General features: G+C 45.0%; 1 protein-coding gene across 2 annotated transcripts in view; it reads right to left on the bottom strand.

Moving 5' to 3' along the window:
* Foxo1 (forkhead box O1) overlaps nt 1-10,026 on the bottom strand; it is an 81,655-nt gene extending 71,629 nt beyond the window's left edge. Inside the window, exon 1 of one of the 2 annotated variants that reach the window (XM_028763624.1) lies at nt 8,962-10,026. In XM_028763624.1, coding sequence (XP_028619457.1) covers nt 8,962-9,573 — 612 coding nt within the window. In that variant the 5' untranslated portion in view covers nt 9,574-10,026. The remainder of the gene's footprint in view (nt 1-8,961) is intronic. The other variant, XM_028763625.1, reaches the window with a different exon arrangement.
* Between the last annotated feature and the right edge of the window lie 4,339 nt (nt 10,027-14,365).

The following is a 14,365-nucleotide window of genomic DNA, read 5'->3' as shown; positions in this document are numbered from 1 at the left end:
ACAAACAAACAAAAAAGGTCATCTGGACAAAAACTAAACAGACAGTATGTTAAATAACATCACATATCAAATGGACCTAACTGGCATTTACAGAACACCCCACCCAAACACTAATGAAAAATTGTGGTTTCTGAGTAAGAAATGTCTCTGAATTTAAACACTCGGTCCCTGTGGTGGGTTAACGAAAATGACCCCTCCCCCAGCACATATATTTCACCAGGGAGTAAAACTGTTTAGAAGGATTAAAGAGTATAGTCTTCTGCGGGAGTAGGTGTGGCCTTGTTGGAAGAACTGGGTCAATAGAGGTGGGCTTTGAGGTTTCAAAAGCCCATGCCAGGTCTAGTCTGTCTATCTGTCTCTCCTTGGTCATGAGGTCTTTTCACAGCAAAAGAGCAGTGAGTAGAACAGTTCCCCAGCTGGTGTTTGTGGAGGTAATGGAACCTGAAGGAGATAGGAGTCTTTCTGGAGGAAGGACATTAACAGGCATGTGCTTTGAAGGTTTATAGCCTAACTCCCACCACCTTCTGTTTTCTCTGTTCCTGTTTGCAGATGCAATGTCATCAGCCATCTTCCTGCTCCCTCCTGCAACACTGTTTTCCCTAATTGCTGTCATTCCTCTCTTGCCAGTGTAGGCAAACACAAACCTACCTTAGTTTTCTTTCTATCACTGATGAGAGACTGACAAAAACCAACACATGAAGCCAACTGAGGGAAGACAAGGCAGGGACTGCAGATAAGAGTCTGGAGGAAGGAACTGAAGTGGAGTTAATGAATGGATGTTGCTTACTGGCTTGCTCAGCTTGCTTTCAACACCAGAACCACCTACCTGCCCAAGCGTGGCAGCATCTACAGGGAGCAGGATCCACCACACATCAATCATTAAACAAGAAGATGTCCCACCAAGTTGGCTTGTAACCAGATTGGCTTATAAACCAATCCGACAGAAACATTTTCTTATTTGAGGTACCTCATTCCCAGATGACCTTATTTTGTACGATGCTGGCAAAAAACTAACCAGCACAAAACCTTTTCTTCCTCAGCTCTCTTTTCTCCACACACATTCACAGCAACAGAGATGTAACCAACATGAATACATGTTCTTCTCTGCAGCTATGGAGCTTCCTCCAAAACCCATCACATATTAGGACATTAAGCAACTCTTAAACATAGGAATACTAAAAATAACATCCTGCAGTCAGTCAGTCTATCAGACCACAATGGAATCAACAGCAAAAGCAATTGCAGAAACCATACAAACTTATAAAGACTAAATGACAACGGGGTCAAGGAAAAACTTTGAGATTCCTGGAACTGAATGAAAATCAAAACACATCATACCAGAATCTATGATACACAATGACAGAACTAAAAATGCCTTAAAACACACACACACACACACACACACACACACACACACGAGATCCCAAGTTAGTAATCTGACACACCAGAGAAACAATCAGGCTGAAATTAATGACAGAAATTAAAAATCAATATGAAGAATCAAATGAAGATTAAGATGGACAAATCTTTAACACAACTAGTCAAAATTCTAAGACAAAAATGAAAACAAAGGTAAAATGGGACACTTTATAAAGAAATGGATAAATCTCTAGCTGCAGAGGACCAAAGTTAATCCAAGATGGAGTAAATAATTTAAACAGAACTATAACAATGAGACCTATAGCAGACTCCCATAGTCACAGACTAGGAGAATTAATGAGAAAATGGTCACTCTGCCCAAAGCAATCAACTGATCCAATATAATCCCATGAAAATTTCAAAATAACTCACCAAAAAGATAAGAAATAATAATCTCAAAACTCGTAAAGAAACACAAAAAAACTCAAGACAGCAAAAATAATCCTCAATAATAAAAAACACAGAAGGTTTCACCATCTGATTCCAACATAGAGCTACAGTAATAAATGGCATGATTCTGACATAAAGACAGACACACTCATTATCAGTAGAACACAATGCTTCTACAGCCAATTGACTTTAGACAAAAAGGTCAAAAATACACACTGGAAAAAAGACAGCATCTTCAACAAATGGTGCCCGTCAAACTGGATAGCTAAATGTAGAAGAACGAAACCAGATCCTTAGCCTGAACAAAATTCAGTTCCCAACGATCAAGGATCTCAAAATAAGACCAGATAACCTGAACCTCATAAGAGGAGTAAATAGGATTGTTTCAACTTGTAGGCCCAGGTAAAGAAACTTCACAAACTAAAAACATTCTGTAAAGGACACCATCATTCCAGAAGAGAAAATTGGGGGAAAAACATTTTTAACAATTATTAGACTGACATAGGGTTAGTGTTTAGAATATACAAAGAACAACAACAAAAAAAATCAATAACATCCTCCCCCCCAAAAAGCCCTAAACACACACACACAACCAAAATGAAAAACAATTAAAAATTGGAGCATGGAACTACAGAGTTCTCAAAAGAATACAGATGGCTGAGAAATAGTTTTTAAAATGTGTGACATCCTTAGCAATCAGGGAATGCAAATTAAAACTACTCTGAGATTTCATCTTACTCCAATTGGAATGACCAAAATAAAACAAAATATATAAATTTTATTACACATATCGACAAGAGTCCAAATTACAGTTGGGTAAGGGTATACAGCTTTAATCCTGGTACTTGGGAGGGAGAAACAAGTGAATTTTTGACTTGGAAGCCAACCTGGTCTATATAGTCCGTCCCAGGCCAGCCTGGGATACATAGTGAAACACTGTCTTAACAAAAAGAAAAGCAGAGTGCAAACTGGGACATCCACTATGGCATAGAGTGTGGTTTCCTCAAAAAGCTAGCAACAGATCTACCACATCATCTTGCTATCCCGGCTTTAGGCTTATTCTCAAGCAGTCTATATCCTACTAGAGACATCTGTTCATCCATGTTAACTGCTGCTAGTCCTCAATGCCTAGGAAAAACAACGGTCTTGATATCCATCCCTGATGAACAAATATAAAATGGAAAAAAACATTCAGCTATAAAGAATAATTAAATTACGAAATTCACAGCTAAATGGATGGACCTGGAAATAATCATTCTGATTGGAGTAACAGACACAGAAAGACAAACAGAATGTTCTCTTTCACATGTGATGGCTAGCTGTGAGTCTTTAGAAGTGTGTGTTTAAATCTGAAATTACTGAAATCAGGGAATTAGCAAGGGGCCAGAGAGGGTTTAGATTTCAAGAGAAGGGAATGGAGCACAGGTGTGTAAAGGCAGACAGGGAAGGAACAGAACCGGTAAACTCTTGGTGGTAGGAGCGCAGGGTAGAGGAGTGGACACGGGGAGGGATGACAAACAAGAAAGACATTTGAAAAGGCCGTAGAGAAACCTACTGCTGCAGATGTCTCCTACAAACACACATATACACATACAAAAGACATTTAAATGATACTATCCCGTAACAGTGGAGGGTGGCACAAGGCCTTTCCTAGATGCCCAGGCTATCAGATGAGAAACCCAGTGCCAAGTACCAACTACCTCACTTCAAATTGTTGATCAGCATGGTTCCCTTCATAGATGTCTCTTCCCCTAAAAGAGACTATAGCTACTGCCATTGCTTTTAATTACCATCCAGAACTTGACAGTAAGACTCTATTGCTAAAGACACTACATATCTAGGTCACAGGATATGAAGAAATCAAGCCAGACACTTCATTCCTACTGGCTAGCTTCATAGTGCTGGAAGGTTCCATGCACACCATTAGGAGAGAAAAATCTTACACATTCATACGTAGCTGTGAATTCTGAAACCTAAAGCACTAACCCGCCTGGCCAGTAGTGGCCTGAATGGTATGGGAGCAACCAACCACTTCCTAACTGGATTTAAAGTCTGCTTCTCAAAATGCAACTCGTGCCTGGTACTAGTTACTGGGCCAATCCCATGGCTGGCTAGGTCATAGCCTCTAGGAAAGAACGGGGAATTATCATGCTAAACGAACATACTAATAAACTATCCTCTAAGTTATCTTACTAACCATAGATTTGCTCATCTCTCAACATTCACCACAGTAGCTTCTCATCTCAGAAGAGGGGACAGGCAGTAGCCATCTACAGCAAAACGTTTATTTGCTGGGTATGACAACCACTGTACACATGAACTCATAGTGCCTATGACTGCATGCCTAAGACAGACACAAAGTCAGCCAGCCAAAGCCCCAGCATGGTTGTGGGAGGGGGTCATAAAGACCCAGCTAGTGACAGCTGATACCTGCTAGGGTAAGGAAAATCAGTTTCCTTCAAGGATAAGGTCCTAAGAAGCTAGCAATGCTCGAGTACACAGTCCTATACCCATGCACACACAGAGAGCATTAAGTAGACTAAGTGCCTTTACCCTCACGGCACATGAAGCTAGGAGGGGAAAAGTACAAGGGAGGGGATGAAAGGTAGATTTGACCTATATATACCTATATATACATGGATGAAAAATCCTTAAGCAAAGCAATACAAAGTGCAATTAAAAAACAATAAACACGGAAGGTCCTTCCCGCTGAGAAAAAGTTCATAGTTGAAGGAAATAATGTTCTTATACTTTTCAGATTTGATGTCTTATCCTGTTGGGGGCGTTGGTTAGGATGGGCTTCTGCTTATGGTGTTCCTGTCAGTGGGGTTAAGTCCAAGACTCAAATTTCTGAAATGGTTTAGCATTAAACAAGTAAGACACACACTTAGCTCGGTCTCTCTTCCTCTTCCTGTCCCGTGTAGTTAGTATATTGCAGTTCTGGGGGGTTTGACTGAATATAAAAATGGTTTTAAGGCAATTTGTGACCAGGAAGAGAAAAAATAACAGATACTAAGTAGAAACAAGGGCTGGAGAGGTGACTCAGAAGTTAACAGCACTTACTGCTCTTGTAGAGAGCTAACGTTTGGTTAGCAGCACCTACATCATGGCTCCCAACCATTTATAAGTCCAGCTCCAGGGGATCTAACACCTCTTCTGGCCTCTATGGCTGGCTACACACTGGCGGCATACTTACAGTAAGGGAAGTATTTTAAAAATAATAAACTAGAAGTAGGAAAGATACCATAAAGTCATCCCACCCGCCTCAGAAGGGCTCTCTTAGTTCAGTGGTCAGTGTGTACAACACAGTAGACATCCTCCCAGTCAGATTTCTATGGCTACACATTAAAAGACTGAATTGAAGACTACAGATAAATTTAAAGATAAAAAAAATACACTACCACTATCATTTTATTGATAAAAAAATTTCTCCCAAAATTAACAAGTAGCTGAGCTAGTTCATTAAAACAAACAAACAAACAAAAACCAAAAAACCTAAACCCCTCTTTAATAAGTCTTAAATGTTACAGTCAAATAATTTTGTTGCTGCTGAAGCAAGCTCTCAAATACCCCAGGGCAGATATGGGAAAGAATGACCTTGTATTTCTTAGCCTCCTGCCTCCACTTTCCACAGGCTAGGATCACCAGCATATACTGCACACAGGAATAAAACTCAGGACCGCCTTCATGATAGCCAGCAAGCACACGACCAACTACTACTATACCACTAGCCCTAAAACAGTATTTTAGGTAGTCTATCAAAACAATAAGCAAGAGTCAACTCAAAACCACCACTTAAAAAGAAGAAGGAGAAAGTACTACTCACAGGCTACTACTTCCCAAGCTTTACAAAATTTTCTGTTCGAGAAAGCATGTCATGGAAATGAGGTTTCATTATTTACAAATACTGGGCTGTTTAAAAGATCCTGGGTTTTCCAGTGTTAGGTTCCACTTTACGGCTTACTTATGACCATTGTAGCCAAAATCAAACTAAAACTAAGAGGCTGGAGATAGCTCAGTAAGCGTTTGCCTCAAAAGCTTGAGAACCTGAGTTCTGTTTCATGTAATGCACTACTGGGAAGCAGATCCCTAGAGCCAGTCTGACCAAATCTGTAAGTGCCACAGTAAGAGACCCAAAGAGTAAGAACGGCATCCCATCAGACCCCTGACACATACCCATGCATACCAGTTAACAAACCTTGTGCTCACACTATCAATTTAAGACAGATGTTACTTTAGAAACCATGTCCAAAACCAGGAAAGGTACATGCTCAACACTTCTCTGAACATTGAAACTTTTGTTTTTTTTCTTTCATTTTCTTGTCTTCTGTTTGTTTGTTGACTCAGGAGATCATGTAGCCCAAAGTGGTCCAGGATACTACATCTTTGGGATGTCATTTACCTTACAATCAATCCTCTAGCCTCCAATTCCCAAGTGTCATAATATCAGGCATGCATCACTAAGCCCAATTTTAAAATTTTAATTTATTCTCCATGTTTGACCTGTGTATACAAATATGTGTCATTTCCCTGTTTATCTCTGCTACAACTGATGGCATGTGTCACCACACCCTGTTGATTATACAGTGTTGGGGTGAAGCCTGCATGTTAGGGAAACATTCTACCACTGAACTACATCCCCCTTTCTAAAAATAAATTTTGGGCACTAACAGCTTTCCAGTTACTATGTCTTTTGCAAAAGAGTTTCAAATTCTCAGGCAAGCCCTAGGAAGCATACCATGCAACAGTTTAATTAGTGATTCACGCAGTTTAATTAATAATCCTCAATAGCTGATCACAGGAAATATAGCCTATTCCAAAGCTGTCACTCCTTAATACTCACACAGTTAAGCTCTGGTTGATCTGCATTGTAGGATCTCAAGTGTAAGTCATAATACAGTTTCTTCCTTTTATGAACTCTCAGACCTGAGAGTGAAACTTAGTTTTAACAAGTATCAGAACTCATTCTTACGAAAACGTTAGCCAGAAGACTAGTTATGAGTTACAACCGTTCAGGTTTCTTCTTAAAATATCCCTTTACTCAAACTGAAAACACACTTGCTATCCTTTAGCTTACACCGACTTCTCACAGCCAAGCATCTACTCCTTTGACAACATAGCGACCTGCTCCCGATGCCAAAGCTCACTGGCTGCTCAGGCAGGAAAGGTACTTCTCCAAAGCCTCTGCTTCTAGGTTCTTGGCACCAAGGAGAAAAAAATTTTAATATATAAATCATTAAACTCACATTATTAAGAAATCAGGAGAATGGAGTAAAGTAACTAAAAAAATACTGTGACATAGCTTATTTTCCTAAGAACTAATTTTAAAAATCAAGTCATAGTTCTAAAGAGCATCTTCACAATACCAACTGAAAGGCAAAACCAAAAATATCCCAAAACATCACCTTTATCCTTAAAAGCAAAGCACTCCCACAAACTCAGGTAGGTTGTGTCCCTTTCCAGGAACATAAAAGAATGCTGTTAAGTACACACTGTACTTTGGGGGCTCAGGGGTTTAGAGATTTTTGTTGTTGTTTTGTTTTCAATGGTAAATGTTTTATGTAACAGCTGAAGTTCCATAAACAAGTAAAGCAACCAAGTACTTAAATGTCATATGTTAAATAAAATTGGATTTTAAAGACAATCACTATTTTGTGAGTTAGAATATAAAAAACAGGAATTTTGCTTTTTGGAACACTTGGTAATATTGCATGTAAGGGTAAGGTCTTGTATATGTCTTTAAAACACACTGTGGGAAAAATAAAACCACCCCTGGCTCTTTCTGCAAGAACTTTCGTATGAGGTGAGTAAGCTGACCTTTTAGATACTTTAACCACAGGGATGACAGAGTATGTGAAACCACCTTGCTATAAGGATCATGCAGTAGAGGCTAATCTCTGTTCTGTACAGCCAAGACCAAGAAGGGGAAAAGCTGGATAATCTTAAGATACATGTTCCACCTGTGACTCTGAGACGCTGTCTGTCTAGGTAAGATTCTCTCCTCCCAAAAGGCCCTAGCTCTTATACTACCCCAACCTCCAGTGGTAGGGATGCCACAGTCCACACTGAGTCACCTCAGACTCTCTCCCTGTCACCTTCGGAAAGGTAAACAAGGCCCTTAAACACCTAATTTATAAGTCTTCAACCCTCCTACGAGGCAAAAGGTCTTTGGCAATTCCCCAAGTGAGCACCCCACTTAAGTCTTCCACCAAATACTCACTACAGGGCTCCCAGCCTTGCCCCGTACTGGGTAGCTCCATGCTTTATGGTAAGAGAAATCACTACCCAACACTCATGCATAATCCGGTCACACATACCAGCTTCTTGGCTTTCAATTAAAAGCATACCTCTCCAAGCCAGCCTAACTAGGGAAGTCCTCTGTGTGCAAAACTGTGGCCTCCCAGCCTGGAGGCACTGGCCCTTTAAAGGTTCTAGCTTCCTGTATACCCGGTCCCTCCCTCCTCGCCTGCTCCCGCCCCGGCCAAGGGTCACACTTGAACTTTAGATTGCCCAGAGCCTAAAAGCCTTGGCCACCCACTTGTGCGCGTCAGAAACCGTACCCAGTGAGTGGGAACGCTCGACCACCTGGGCAGGCCACTTTAGATAAAACCAAATTTGCCCCGGCCTCGGGAACCTTTCGGCAACTGCTTGCCCGCACATCGCTCAGCCAGCTGCGCGTTTAGCTATCCCACTAGCTACGGGAGCCCCGCGTGTGCGTGTGCGGGAGGTGGGGACGGGGGAGGGGATCTCCAGTGCTCCCGTCACCTCCGCGGTCGGGTCCGGGAAAACCTTGGCGGCCAAGGGTCGGGAGAGAGGGTGCGCGTGTGGGCGGAGGAGTCACCCGACCCCCTCGCAGGTCTGGAGTGTCAAGTGGCGAACCTCGCTCAAACAACTAGCTAACTTTCACGTCTGCCCTGCCATTTCACTTAAGTTCCCAAACAAGCCCTCCCGGGGTCCTTCTAGAACTCCCTCGCCTGCACCTGGTCCAAATTTGGCTCCAGGTCCCGGGGAAGCCCCCGCCACACCTGCCATTTCTCGCCCGCTCTCTCCGTGCGCTCATCATTTCCGGGCCCCGAACACCCACACTGCCGACCCTCTGCCGCCGCAACACCCCCCCCCCCCGACCCCCGGGGCCGCCTCTTGGCCGTTCACCTTCCAGCCCGCCGAGCTGTTGCTGTCGCCCTTATCCTTGAAGTAGGGCACGCTCTTCACCATCCACTCGTAGATCTGCGACAGGGTGAGCCTCTTCTCGGCCGAGCTCTCGATGGCCTTGGTGATGAGGTCGGCGTACGACAGGTTGCCCCACGCGTTGCGGCGCGACGAACTGGTCTTGCGCGGCTGTCCCGCGAGTGGCCCCGCGGCGGCGGGAGGCACCGGTGGGGGCTGTGACAGCGGCCCGGTCGGTGGGGGCTGCGGTGGCGCCGGGTGCACGCAGCCCGCCTCGGGGCCCTGGAAGTCCCCGCACAGGCCCCTGCTGGCCGCAGCTGCGGCCGCCACGGCCACGCAGCCCGGCGCCCGCGCGAAGTCCTCACTCTCCTCCAGCAGGCTCAGGTTGCTCATAAAGTCGGTACTGACAGCGGACGCCGAGGCCAGACTCGCCGTGGCGTCGGGGTTGGCGGCCGTGCCACCCGACGGCGCCGGGCTGGAGGTGGTCGAGTTGGACTGGTTAAACTCCGGCCTGGGCAGCGGCCAGGTACAGGAGCGCTGCCGGGGCAGCGGCTCGAAGTCCGGGTCGGTCTCCACCACCTGGGGCGCTTCGGCCATGGTGCCCCCCGCCCCTCCCCCACCAGCAGAGAGTACCGGGAGACGCGGCCACCGGGGACGCGGAGCGGGCGACCGGAGTGTCGCTCCGAGATTGGGGGCCGCGGACGCACGCCGGAGCCAGGCGCGGCGCAGCGGACGGACGCGCCCAGAACTTAACTTCGCTGGGTCACCGGTGTCTAGAATCCTCCGAGTTCGTGCCTTGGACGGGGGCACGGACCAGGCCGCGGAGCCCGGTAGCTCGAGCACCACGCTCCTGCTGACAGGGCCGCGGACACGAGAGCAGACGGGCGGACGCCGCGGGCCGCTCTATCTCCCCGCGGCCGCGCGACAGCGGCGCTGCTGCCTGTTGAATGTGGTGGCGGCGGCGGGGACTGCAGCGACTCCGCAGCCTCCCGTCTTACGGGATCTGCAGCGGCTCCCCGCCCGCGGCGGCGCGCGCGCCGCCCCGCCTCTGACTGACAGGCTGCGCGTCCAATGGAGGCACTAAGTCTCCGCCTAGGCAGCCAATGAACACTGGCCTGGGCGGGAGCTGCTTTCCCTCGGGAGGCGGCAGTAGGTTGGTGGGGGCAGTGGGGTGTTTTTCTTTCTCACACAGTTTTTTTTTTTTCAATCTCCGTTATTATTTTCTGTAATTCTCAAGTGTTTCTGAGTCTCTGGCGTCTCAGTGTTCGGATTGCTAGGAGGCAAACCGGCGTGGAGGCGGCGACCATACTTTTGTTTACTACAGAGTGCAATCGAGTACTCCTCGCGGAGCCCAGACCCCGACTCCGGGGGTGGCGCGGGGCCGCTGCGCGCTCCCGGACGCGACGTGGGCGGTGGGGCGCCTCGTGGATTCCACTCAGCCCGCTCCGCCCACGCGTCTTCGGGGAGCTCTCGGGAAGTCGGTGGGGTTTGTTTTGGAGGAATGTTTTCTTAAGCTGGCATCTGCCCGGGCCGCCCCAGGCGTGAAGATCCTACGGTGAAGTAAGCCCTGTATAGCTCTGCGGCTCCCGACCCCCTTCCCACCCTACCTGTGCACCCCTGCAAGCTGAGCCTCTGCGGTTCGGGCAGCCCCCAGCCTCCAGTCATCCTGAACCCAAAAAAGGTGCGGCGCGGGGAGAAGACAAGACTGTTGCACAAGCACCTAGATCCAGTTAGCGTCTCAGATCCGAAGTCTTCTACGGGAAACGCTTTCCTGCCACGGGAATCTCACTTTTTCCTGAGGACCGGAGTGGTGGCAAAGGGGTCAGAGGAGAGCATTTAGAGACAACCTTGTCACTTTATTACCCCTAATTAAGTTTAACTGATTGTTTATTTCTGTTTTATTTAACATGGAAGCGGTGAGGTGTTGAAGTCGCAAAAGGAGATAAGCCCCAAGTGTTGGGGCACAGCTCCTCCCTTCAGTTTTTTAAGCTTCCAGATCCGGGTGTCTCATACAGGTTCAGCAGACCCAAAGGTAGAAAGACAATGATCCTTTTTGCCTTACAGAGTAGAAGAAAATGTTTCTTCGCTTGATTTTTCTGATTTGCTTACTCTTTTAAAAAGAAGTATGGGTGGCATTTCTTTTAATGACTAAGATGCCTTAGAATCGAAGATGAATATTAGGGTTTTAAAAATGTCCAAAAAGACAGCTCCTAATTTCTTGTTTTTCTTTCTTCCGTGGAGGTTTTTTTTTTAATGCAAAATGAGGTTCCAAAAGAAAACCAGCCTTCTTCTTATTCCTTCCACTTTGCCTCTAGCGTCTCTCTAAACCAGGCCCCTATTCACAATCCCTTTTTCGAAACCGCTGCCTACTAATAAAAGATTTGAGTGGCGATCCTGAACCAGAGGTGCTGAGGACAGAAGTTGGTTGACGTCTCTTCACCTTGACTCCTAATTTTGGCTGGAGAGGTATTTGACAGCAGCTAGGAAACTTGAGTAAACGGGTGAGCTTGAAAAGGACCACAAAGCACAACCCTCTGCTGCTCCTTTGTCATCACACTCTGCTGAGGTGGGCCCACAGTCAGACAGCCACACCCTGCAAGTAGGTGGAGCACTAGTGGACCATTCTTGGCGACGGAATCCAGCTGTGAATTCCGTCTTAGCTTCATTTCTATTCCAGTTTCTTGGGACTGTTTCATTAAGAGCATTTGGTTAAAGGAGTTTTCCTAAAGCTTTCCCCAAATCTTCAAATTCTCTAAGGCCACTCACGATCCCCAATTGTTTCTTTAAATGTCATAGTATAAGCTAGTGGTACAGAAGAAACCTAACACATGTGGGGCACTAAGCTCAATGCTAAGACCAAATAAGAAAAGAGTAAGAGAATCTGTACAATCAGTGTCTCTAATACAAAGGTTTTTTTTTTTTAAGCATCTTAAAAGGTTGATATAGGTGAATACAGGTGAATCCATGGTTGTGTCAAGAAGTCAGTTTACTGAAACATGGGGAATCTCTGAGCATCACACTCATTTCCTGTCTTTGCCTGGTACAAACTATTCTGTAAAGAATAACCTTGTGTTATAACTGTCATTTCACATCCTCACAAGTATGGAGAAGTGTGCAGCAATCGGACTCACTGGGAAAGCAGGCATGATGTGCTTTGGGAATTTTGAAAGAAACAGGCAAACTGCCTTTGGTAAACGTTACGTCAAGTTGAACATCCTTTTCTGATAGCCCTATAGAAATGTCACGGTTGAAAGTAAATGTGGAGGCCATCTTTGCCTCCTTTAATTCATAGATAATAAAACATCGCACTTAAGGGAGCAGTGCCAGGGTGAGAGCTTCAGCTTTCCACCATCAATATTATCAATGCACCTGCAAAAAAAGTGTAAGCCGTCCTATAATACCAGCATCGGTAATTATCATAGCTGGTGTGTCTTCTTCCTGCTAACCATGCATCATGGTAATTCTAGTCACGTGAATTCCACCAAGATGAGTGAAGTCTTCACTTACAAGATTAAGAAAGCAGGACTGGTGACTTAGCCAGATGGTATCATATCTGCTGAGCATACACAGTGCCCTGGCTTCTAGCATAAACACATAAGATAGCATATACCAGTAACCCCAGCACTTCAGATGTGGAGGCAAGAAGATCAGGAGTTTAGGATGTATTCCAAACTAGCCTGGGATACATGGGACCCTAACCCTGGCCCCTCCAGAAAAAAAAAAGGAAAGAGAAAGGAAAGATTAAGAAAGAGTAGAAAAGGCCGGGCAGTGGTGGCACACCTTTTAATCCCAGCACTTGGGAGGCAGAGGCAGGCAGGTTTCTGAGTTTGAGGCCAGCCTGGTCTATAGAGTGAGTGAGTTGTTCCAGGACAGCCAGGGCTACATAGAGAAACCCTATCTCGAAAAACAAAAAAACAAAAAACAAAACAACAAAAAAAAAAAAAACAAAAAAAAGAAAGAAAGAAAAAGAAAGAGGAAAAAAGAGAGATACTGCAATAAAAGGTGTTTTAGTGGAAATACAAACACTGTATAGCCATTAAAACCAGCCCTCAGGGAGGCAGAGACAGGCGGACCTCTAGGAGTTCCATGTCAGCTAAGGCTGTATAGGGAGACCTTGTCTCAAAGACAGACAGATGGTTTAGCTAGAACTAAAGGCCTGAAGTTCCAGAAATTCATAAAGCTGAAGGAGGAGAATCTCAAGTCTTAGGTTTCCTGGGCTATAGACTGAGTTCAAGTCCATTTGGAACAAGACTTAATAAGACCCTGTCTCAAAATAAAAAGAGGGCTGGGATTAGCCTCATGGTAGAGATTGCTGTCTGAGGCCCTAGGTGTAATCCCTAATACTATGAAGGGAAAACGTGGAAATAAGAAATGGATAACATGCAGTTACTGGGCTGTGATTATAGCTAGGTGGTATGTGTACTTGGTGACTCCTGTATGAGACCCTGGCTTCAATCCCTAGCACTGCAATGAAATAAGAAATCTAGGAGATGATATCCCACAATGCTGGTGATACAGCACTGAGCAGTTAGGAAAGCTCTTCGGTCACCTAAGGGTGCTGTGCTCAGTTTAACACAGCCTTTGAGTTTCTGACTAGAGATAGAGACACTGAGAAGTTAAATGCTTGGCTCACGTTTTGTGAAGTTAGTAGGGCTGGGTACAAAAAGATTTCCCCTTGTTAAGGCCAAAATGTTGCTTTCCATTCTGCCACTGGGGATACCACTTTAAGTACCTGGAGGTTTTGAGACCATCTGATGACATTTAACCTGTTTTAAATAATAGGTCCTTAGACTATTTTTAAAATAAGCCAATTCTGAGCTCCAAACTTCACGGACAATAGCATGTAAATTCTGTGTGCATGTGTCATTGAGGACTCAGTATGGCCATAAAATTAATAGAGAGCAAAGTGTCGCAAGTCTCAACCCTGCATCCATTTTGAAACACCATGTGTTTTCACTATTTTATTTCTGTTTCTTGTCATATTAAAGCTTTTCCCATGCTTCTCCCCAAAGCAGGACATGTGTATTAAATAAGAGAACATTGCCATGTAGAACACAGATGGTCAGACATTTTTGGCAGAGAGGAAGTTTTAACGAGGCATTTTAGTTGGAAAGCTAGTGTGTGTGAACGTTCAAGTTACAAAGTAAGGAATCAACTGCTGTTTTATGATATCAGTTCGTTTTCTTGTTTTTCTAATCTAAGCATCCTATTTCTGTAGCATTCAATCCAGGCAAGGGGGCCAAATGCGGTGACAAATAAATGGCTAACAGAGTCCAGGATAGTAACAGAAATGACCAGCTAAAGAAGAGGCTATTAGCATTGCGCGTTCGTGTCTGTTTGTCTGTGAGTACACATTCACGAGCAAGTATCACAGGAAATGTATGGAGCC

Source organism: Grammomys surdaster, unplaced genomic scaffold (assembly GCF_004785775.1).
Source record: "Grammomys surdaster isolate TR1022 unplaced genomic scaffold, NIH_TR_1.0 139, whole genome shotgun sequence".
NCBI classification, from domain to species: domain Eukaryota; kingdom Metazoa; phylum Chordata; class Mammalia; order Rodentia; family Muridae; genus Grammomys; species Grammomys surdaster.
The sequence above is the reverse complement of the archived record's forward strand: the minus strand, read 5'-3'. Positions and strand labels throughout refer to the sequence as shown.